This window comes from Ahaetulla prasina, chromosome 1 (assembly GCF_028640845.1).
Source record: "Ahaetulla prasina isolate Xishuangbanna chromosome 1, ASM2864084v1, whole genome shotgun sequence".
Lineage (NCBI taxonomy): Eukaryota > Metazoa > Chordata > Lepidosauria > Squamata > Colubridae > Ahaetulla > Ahaetulla prasina.
The window spans coordinates 224,273,679-224,283,630 of NC_080539.1; the positions used below are offsets into that span (position 1 = coordinate 224,273,679).

General features: G+C 35.9%; 1 protein-coding gene across 7 annotated transcripts in view; it reads left to right on the forward strand.

Moving 5' to 3' along the window:
- RBMS1 (RNA binding motif single stranded interacting protein 1) overlaps positions 1 to 8,882 on the forward strand; it is a 145,280-nt gene extending 136,398 nt beyond the window's left edge. For all 7 annotated transcript variants that reach the window (XM_058191803.1, XM_058191776.1, XM_058191795.1 and 4 more), the window contains 5 exons: positions 4 to 54; positions 1,636 to 1,746; positions 3,920 to 4,000; positions 4,869 to 4,953; positions 6,114 to 8,882. In XM_058191803.1, the coding sequence (XP_058047786.1) occupies positions 4 to 54; positions 1,636 to 1,746; positions 3,920 to 4,000; positions 4,869 to 4,946 (321 nt within the window). In that variant the 3' untranslated portion in view covers positions 4,947 to 4,953; positions 6,114 to 8,882. The remainder of the gene's footprint in view (positions 1 to 3; positions 55 to 1,635; positions 1,747 to 3,919; positions 4,001 to 4,868; positions 4,954 to 6,113) is intronic.
- The last annotated feature ends 1,070 nt before the right edge of the window (positions 8,883 to 9,952 follow it).

Below are 9,952 nucleotides of genomic sequence, written 5' to 3' on the forward strand. Positions count from 1 at the left end.
CAGGTGCAGAGTCCCTCCTGGATGCAGCCTCAACCATATATAATGCAGCATCCTGTAAGCATGCACCATTTCTCTTAATGTTGCTCTGACTTCACTCTTTGAATTGGAATGGGGAGAATGGGAATTGTTCCTATTTTTATGGGTTTATATAGTCAGAGCTGGACTATATAAACCCGTATAGCTATATTATATAGCAGGCACAACCTACTGCATACACTAAACAACCATCCAGAGTTGCTGGGAGTCGGGCATCAATCTAATATAACATTATACAATCCATCACTATTGATAAATTTCATCTTATTCTTAAGCCCTCTCATCTAAACAACCAAGTGACTGTTGGATCAATTCTATCCACCTCTGTTGAAACAAAATAAATAGCTGTAAATGGGAAGCAAAGATGGAAAGCTGTAAAACTGGGATGAAAACCTATGAGTCCTGTATACTGCCTGGAAGATACTAGAGGAATTTATTATGGGTTATCATATACCTGAAAGGCACTAACTTGGGGATAGCTATAAATGCATATATAGATGCACAAACAGGTGTATGTGCGTATATGCCCATATCTTTAGATACACAGTTCCTGACAGGAAATGCTAGATCTATTACTTCTGAAGCTTAGGAGTTCACTTGGGAAATGTATTGTGCTCACTTCTCCCACTCAATTTAGTTTAGAGAAACTTGAAGTCTATATTTGGGGCTGGATGATATCTGTACAGCCATATATGGAGCCCATTATAAATACTTCACTAATTGCCCTGGTAAAATAACTTGACCAGAAATATTCTTACATATAGAACAGACTAACCATACTGGATTAGACTAACATTCCATTTAATCCAGCATCTTGTTTCCTGCATGCTGCAAGAGTTACTTGGCTTAGATGGTCCCTTCCAATTCTGTACTGGACAGACAGAGGTTTCTGGGAACATTTTTCCTCCTAGAGAGCTTCACCAGTGAAATGGAGCCAGTGACCATAACATCTATTTTGTTTTTTGTTTAAGGAGAGGGGAGAACTGGAGTTTGTGCAAAAAATGGAATTCCCAACTATTGCAGTAACAAGATCCATATGTTTTACCTAGGGAAAAATGGCTCTTTATAGGTTAGAAAACACTCAGGAAATGCCATAAAGGTGACATTTTCCTATGGCTGAGGAATTGGAATATTCCCCCTTCTATAGCATTCAGTAGAATCCCACATACTTACACTTAAATTGTGATAATCTTGCAATGAACAACAATTTCATAATTATATGAATTTCATAATGTTCATCTTCTAGCATCTGTTTTCTCAACCAGTCATTTCAAAAACCAGGTGTGCCGTTTCAATAAAGATTTTAAATTTCTTTATTTCTTTTGTTTGTATCCTACCTTTATTATTTGCGCAAATAATTCAAGGCAAGAACATATACAACTCACCTTCCTTCTCCTATTTTCCACACAATGACAACCCTGTGAGGTGAGTTGGGCTAAGAGAGAATGACTGGCCCAAGTTCAAAATGTATCTTACTGAAACAATCCTGACCCAAAACCTTTTATTTTCTAAAAACGTCGTACATGTGCAACCGTTCTAGAAGAGAATGAAAAATCCACATTAGGAAGTGTTTTAAACCTGTCTCTTTCATTCCGATAGGGGGCTGTATTAACTCCTTCCATGGAGCACACCATGTCTTTGCAGCCGGCGTCAATGATAAGTCCACTGACCCAACAGATGAGCCACCTTTCATTGGGCAGCACTGGAACAGTACGTAGCCAATTCCAATAGACTCCAGTTAATAACTACTGTAAAAGTTAAATTTCTGTTTTATGACATTTTTACTACCTGGTAAGAATAGAAACCCTGTTCATTCATAAAATCCCCAAAGTTTACCATTGTAATTTTTTTTGAGAGAGAAACATGGACATTAGCAGATTTGAAAGGTGAATGTAGCTGCTTTTCTAGCCATATTTCTGTTGTGACATAGGCCAAAGTAGTTATTACCAGACACGATCAGTCCTAAACAAATGTAGTTTATTAGAAAAGCTGAGAATTACTTCACATTCAGCTTAGTCCAAATTAATGCCAAAACAAATTCTTCAGAAAAAGTCCTTCAGCCTTACCCCAAACCTTTGTCTTCTTTGGCACCCTGCCAAAGGCTTTTCTTGGCAAAGCCACATGAAGTTCAGAAACAAGAGATGCCGACTAGAAATCAATGTAGCAACGTTGCTTTTCTACAAAGAGCCCAAGAGCCGTTGCTGCTGTTTTAAGTCTTATGGGAGGGGCCAGTCATCTCCTGGCCTTACTCCCAAGTTGTCCTTTTTGCTTTAGCTGCTCTTGCCTTCTGGCAGCTCTTCGCATGCGTGCACTAGGAACAGGCTCCTCCTCTTCTTCTGCCTCTCTGCTGTCCACCTCTGGAGGCTGCAGAATCTGTGCATAACTCCCAGATGGCCCTGGCCCCATCTCTGCCTCTGACGCAGAGCTCTCATCTGGGCCTTCCCCAGAATCTAGGTCTGGCCCATGGTCCTCCCCAGCCTCCTCACTGTCTGACTCTGCTGCTGGCTCTGCCAGCTGTTGGTGGACCACAACAATTTCTCCAAAATACATGATCTTAACAGCTCGATACTAGTAGTGTCAACATGCATTTTGAATGAGCTCTTGAATCTACTATGATTTATTCATCTCTTATCTGCCAACAAGAACTGGCATTGCTAGATGAAATGTCTTACAAAGAAAAAATAGAAAACATTGTTGCCAGTGACTTGGTTAAAACGATTTTGGAAACACTTTATTTTTTTCTCCATGATATTAAAGCAAAAAAAACCTATAACCACACTTCTACAGGTAGTTCTCGGTTTATGACCACAAGTGAACCCATAATTTCTGTTATTAAGTGAGACATTTGTTAAGTGAGTGTTGCTCCATTTTACGACTTTACTTGTCACAGTTATTAAGTGAATCACTGCAGTGGATAAGTTAATAACCTGGTTGTTAAGTGAATCTGGCTTCCCCATTGCCTTTCCTCGTCAGAAGGTCACAAAAGGTGAGCACATGACCCTGGGACACAGCAAAGGTCAAAAATATGAATCAGTTGCCAGGCATCGGAATTTTGATTACATGATTGTGGGACTACTGCAAAGGTCATAACTATAAAAAATGATCATAAATCACTTTTTTCAATGCTGTTGTAATTTTGAGCGGTCACTAAGCAAACTGTTGTTAAGTGAAGGACTACGTGTATTTTTTTAATAATCTGAGAGCATGCATTCTTTTTCTGTAATAACAAGAGCATTTAGACTTATATACTGCTTCATAGTGATTTGCAGCCCTCTTTAAGCAGTTTACAGAGTCAGCATATTGCTCTCAACAATCTGGGTCCTCATTTTACCCACCTCGGAAGGATGGAAAGCTGAGTCAACCTTGAGCCGGTGAGAATCGAACTGCTAGTAGTCGTCAGTCAGCAGAATTAGCTTGCATTCTAACCACTGTACTACCACAGCACTGTAAGCTGCCTATAGAGTCACAGGCAATGAATTGGATGGCCATATAAATTTTCTAAATGAATAAATAAATATCTTCACTGGCTAAATTCATCATAGTTTATCTAAATAAGTTATAACAAGTTTTCTACATTACTCGATCCTCTCCATAACACATTTGGATGAAAGCTGTATCTACTTTCAAATACATTATGGTTTTATGTTTTCGTTTTTTGAATTATTAAACCTACATTAATCATGGTTTGCCATTTCAACTATGATTATGAATCATGGCTAAGCAAAAACAGAAGAGAACTCTTCCAAGCAAGTTGTGGTACACATAATATTTATTGGGCTTTATATCTCAGATAGTAACATGCTTGAATATGCTTATATTTAAAGATGCTAACATGTTTGTCTGTGCTCCATTGAACTGAATATATTTTCTGCCTTTTTTGTAGTACATGCCTGCCACAACAGCTATGCAAGGAGCTTATATTCCCCAGTATACACATGTTCCCACTGCAGCTGTTCCAGTTGAGGTGAGAAAATCTTTACTATATTATTGGTGTGAATTCTTGGTTGTTGTTGTTTTTGCTACTCTTATTGATGCATCATATTTTTAAATGGTATTTAGGTGTTTATGTTTTTAATTGTACATTGCCTTGAGTTACTCTGAGTGAGATGGGTGGTGCCTAAATTTGACAACTAAAATGAAAATTCTACATATGCCTTCTTAAGAATTTGATTAATAGAGTGGGATAAAAAAAACTATGGTAAGAGTGTGTGTGTGTGTGTGTGTGTGTTTGTTGATGTGCTTTCATGCAGTCTTTGTAGAGAACCAATGCAGTGTCTTTAAGAAAAATGCCCAGCTGTTATACATAATATTACAGGTAGTCCTTGATTTACAACCACAATTGAGCCCAAAATATCTGTTGCTAAGCAAGACATTTGTTAAGTAAGTTTTGCCTCATTTTACGACCCTTCTTGCTACAGTTGTTAAGTGAATCTCTGTAATTGTTAAATTAGTAACACAATTGTTAAGTGAATCTGGCTTCTCCATTGGCTTTACTTGTCAGAAAGTCACAAAAGTTGATCACATGATCCTGGCACACTGCAACTGTTATAAATATGAGTCACTTGTCTGGATTTTGATATATGACCAAGGGATGCTGCAATGGTCATAAGTGTGAAAAATAGTCATTAGTCATAAGTCACTTTTTTTCAGTGTCATTGTGACTTTGAAGGGTCATTAAAAGAACTGTTTTAGATTGAGGACTAACTGTATATGATGTCGCAAATTTTAGAAACTGTCTTGATATATTTTCTTATAAAATATGCTCCATAACTCAATTTGAAGAAATAATTAGAATACCTTTCATACTATAGCTGGTGATTTTTTTTTAACAGGAGGCCAGTGGTCAGCAGCAAGTTACAGTAGAAACATCCAGTGACCATTCTCCATACACTTATCAGCAAAACAAGTAATTGTGAGGTAAAATTGTTATCATATTTCTTCAAAAGTATAAAAAATATTTTCTCATCCCAAAATAGAAAGAAATGCTAATGCTAATAATTTTATGAAGCCAGTGTGAAATAATGCTGAATTTGGTACCATGAATGTTTTCTCAGTTCCTACAATAAAATAACAAAAATTGTCCATGAACTTGTCAAAAAAGTTTCGTTCTGTTGATTATAGAAAAATACATTTCTTGTAGCAAATTTTTATTAGGTTGCTTAGGATACTGATCTCTGGAATATCTAGAAATGGAGACTCATTCTTATAAAGCCAACTTTTGATATTTGAATTTGAGAATTTCCTTGGATTTTTAACTTGCCTTCCAATTAACTTTTTAGGAAAATACATCCAAGAATTATCCTAAGTATTATGATTTAATTTTGCAAGATGTCTTGCCTTCTACCTGAAATGTAGAATATTTGGGAAAAAGAAGCTCAATGCTTCTGTTTTGTCCGCATAATAATATGAGATATCGTTATCAGATCTCACATCTATTTAGAACTGGCAATATCAAATGTAGATTACATGCATCCACTAGATCATGGCTTATTTCACCAATTTGAGAGTTATTTTTTAGTCATTCTTGTCTCTGTGAAATGTGTTATAAAGGCCTGGAAATGGCTCAAAAAGAAATGGAAAATAATCCAGGGAAACTACCAAAAGCATATTCTTTTTTGGCATATCATGTCACTTCACAGGTGTACTTTGTAAACCAGTAATAAGCCCTTGTTTAAACTGATATACTTCCTTCAAATAAACAATAGCATGTTCATTGCCCTTCATTCATACATACCTTTGGGCAAGGTGCAGTAGTGGTTTTCACTTATCTTCGCTACCACTTCGGAACTGTGAGCGCATGTGTGTGCACGCTCACTTTACTCGCACATGGTGCTTCTGCGCATGTACAGAGCATCCATGATGACGTCCAGGCAGGTGGGCAGAGCCTCCCGCTGCCACCACTACTAATTCACCCGAACCAGTAGAAACCCACCACTGGCAAGGTGTCAACTAAGCTCCACACAGAAGATTTTCTCCCTTTAGGTTTATGACCTCAGTAAATTCCTACAGCAGGCTAGTTATTAGGAATGAGTATTTGGGAATGAAATGCATTTTTATTCTTTTTTAATTTTTTTCAGGTATGTTGGTGGTGACCTTGCCTAGAGAAGGATGCAAAGGCTGAAACAATCATGGATTTTACTGATCAATTGTGCTTTAGAAATTATTGACAGTTTTGCACAGGTTCTTGAAAACGTTATTTATAATGAAATCAACTGAAACTATTTTTGCTATAAGTTCTATAAGGTGCATAAAGAAAAAGAAAAAAAAAGATCTTAAAATTCATCCTAGTAGCTGTTCCCTTCCCCCTCCCCCCACAAACAGGTTTATTTTAGTAAGAAATTTTTTATCAAGTGTTATGACGCAAAAAAAAGAAAAAAGAAAAAAAAGGAAAAAAAAACCCTTAAAAATAATTCCGGTCACGCACAGCTCAAAATGGAGACACATCCATGTGCATGACAGAATCCGTCTCTTGGTTTATTTTTATTTTGTTTTAACTTTTAAAAAAAATGTATAATTTTTTTTGAAGTTTAAATTAGTAAAACATCCATGCTGATGTTCTGTGCTTGCTGTGTGAGTCTCGCTCTAGTGCAGTGTTGCAATTGTAGGGTCTGTTTTCATAGCTTTCAGTTTTTGTTTTCTTTAAAAGTAGTCTGAAGTGTCTCATCTTTTTTCTATCAATTCCAATTTGCCTTAACTCTTTTAATGCTGTAGCTGTTTCAGTACGTAGTCCAAACTAATGGTGTAGAATGCTTTTGACCAAAGCTGGTCTATTATGCCTTGTAAAACAGCAGGATAGGGCTTTTAAGAGGTAGTCGATAAAAATTGCTGAAAAATCTGGCTTTTTAAAAATGTGTAGTAAGTGTTTTTAATGATTTTTTTTTCCTCACATAATAATGTAAGGTTGTGAAATGCAAGATTGGGGAATAGGGAAATGTTTTGTGTGAAACACATTTTTCTGACTGGGGAAATTTTAATAGAATAAATCGTTTGTAAGGCCTTATGCCAATTAGTTTTCCTCTGCTAGTTAGGAACTCTGCTGTATGATGCAATGTAAAAAAAAAAAACTTTTTGCCTTTTTTTCCAGAAGCTAATTATGTTTTTAGTTGTAGGGTGGGGGAGTTTGGGTGGGGGAGGGGGAGGGTATCTGCCGAATGTTTCTGTCCTTTCTAGTAATGATAATGCTTAAGAACAATGCTGTACTGAGACCTAGCAAATAGAAGCATTTGCTTTTACAGCAAAGGCAAAAGCTAAAAGACTTTTTTCAAAATATAAGCTGAGATTTAAGTAGAAAACGAATGAGATTGGGTACTCGCTCTCTATATTAGGTAAATAAAGACTTGGCACTTTTTAAAGGTAACTTTACCAAAGAACAAAAGAGCCAGTAACCAATAATTCTGAATTGTCTCAGCAGTTTATGTCTTCTGTACTCTTTTATTTTTTATTATTTTTTTCTTTTTGCCGGACCAGTTTGCGGTTAGAAGAATGTGCCTTTTTTTGTACATTTGCATTTAGGTTTTATAATTTTTAATTGATGTATGGACACAAACAAAACAAAACAAACAAAAAGCATGAAGGAAGACTTGGATCCAAGCAGTGCCACGCTTTACATCATCACTACAAGTGTTCAGTGTAAAGAAAAGAAGAAAAAAATAATTTTGAAACTATGAAATTCCTGATTTCACAAATACACTGTTATTTGTACTTTTTAATGTATTAGATAAAAACTCACTGCTCTTAAAAGCTCGTTTTTATTATGATCGCATGTGTAAATTAAGTTGTCTTCCAAAACTGTGTACTTGTCTGGTCAACTGTGTATGATCAGTTATCTACCTCAAGGCTTATTTCTTTTTCTAATGGGACAGGTTGCTGGCCCTCCCTGTTACCACAGACCAAATCACCCTAGCTCAGGAGCTAGGCCTAAGCAATTCTTCTTTTCACTTTTTGTTTTCCTTTTTAGTTTTTAAATTTTATGTGAGTATTCAAGTACAGATGTCAGTGACATTTCATAGTTTCAAAAGTCAATGCTGCTCTGAGAAGTATAGATTCTAATAAATTACATAGACATAAGAAATACGTTTTGTTTTTGTTTTCTATTTTTTTATTTTTTTAAAGAAAAAAAGTTGTGGTATTATTGGTTCTATGCTCCCTTGAATTGACTGCTTTGTCAGAGTTCAGATTCCTTTGCATCTTGTTCCTTGGAGGTGGCTTGTTTCCAAAAAAGAAGAAGAGTTATTTACCACTTGATCTTCTCTTTCAATTAGCTAAACATTGAGTTAAAACAGTGTTTCTCAAACTTGGCAACTTTAAAATGTGTGGACTTCAACTATCACAATTCCCCAGTCATAACTGGATGTGGGATTCTGGAAGTTGAGATCCACAAATCTTAAATTTGCCAAGTTTGAGAAAGACTGGGTTAGTGGGAGGAATAGATGCTGTGGAAAATCTGAACTAAGTGCCATACTCATTATCTGCGTAAGATTTGCAAAATGTATCCTCTGTACATAAAAAAAAATAATCGATTACTTAAACATCACATAGTAGACAGCCATTAAATTATAAAAAAATAATTTATGAAGAAAGACCTTTTGTACAGATTGAAAAAAAAGATTTTCATAGAGATATCTATATGATCAAGAGAGTTAATTTTTTATTTTTGTTTTACTAGTGCCACAAACTTGCCAGTGGTAACTTATTTGTCCGGTTCAAGATAACTCTGTCATTTTGTTTCCTAGGACTTGTTGTTAAATGCCAAAAGACATTTTTGAACTGTAAATTTGATTAGATTGTTAGCTTTTTTCTGTTTTATTTCTTTTGAAAACTTTTGAATAAAAAACATCAAAATTAAACCAGACTTTCTCATGCTTTTTAAAAAAACTAGTAAAGATTCAGCTCATAGGTGATCTTTATAACATTCACAAAGTTATAACTTATTGCTCATTATTTGAATATGCTTTACTGACAATAATATTTACATAACCTATCAAAATATTTTCCTCTGAAAACTAAAGACAATGTTCAAAGCTCACTATCTTCCAGAAAAATCAAAACCAAAATACAGCAGTTTGCCCCAAAACATCCAGAAAGTTTTTTTCCTTCGTCCCTCCTTTCCAACTCCTGAAGAAGTTCACCATATTTAAAATGTTTGCTTGGTTTTCCCCAACAATTTTGAAAGAGCTTCTTGCAATTGAATGCTATTTTATGCCAGTTCCTACCCCAACACCAAACATTGGAGCTAGTTGGGTCTAGTGGTTAAGGCTCCAGACTAGAAACGAGTAAACTGTGAATTCTAATCTCACTTTAGCCATGAAAGCCTCCTGAGTGACTTTGGGCCAGTCACTCTCTCTCAATCAACACACCTCACAGGGTTATTGTTGAGAATATAGGAGGAGGAAGGTGTGTTATATATTCACTGCCTTGAGTTATTTATAAAAAATAATAAAGATGGGATATACAGTAAATACAGGTATTCTTTGACTTACAGTTTATTTAGTGATCATTCAAAGTTACAATGGCACGGAAAAAAGTGAATTATGACAATTTTTCACACTTGCAGCATTCCCATGGTCACGTGATCAAAATTCAAATGCTTGGCAACTGACTCATGATGGTTGCAATGTCCTGGGGTGATGTGATCCCGTTTTGCAACCTGACAAGCAAAGTCAGTGGGGAAGCCAGATTCACTTAATAATCGTATTACTAACTTAACAACTGCAGTGATTCCACTTAACTGGCAGAAAGTTTGTAAATGGGGCAAACCTCACTTAACAACTGTCCAGTTTAGCAACAGAAATGTTGGGCTCACTTGTGATTATAAGTCAAGGACTACCTGTAAATAAACATTATTGGCAAAATTACAGGTACCAAGTAAAAGCTATACCAAAATAGCAAATGTCAAGATCATCCGCAATGTGGCTCA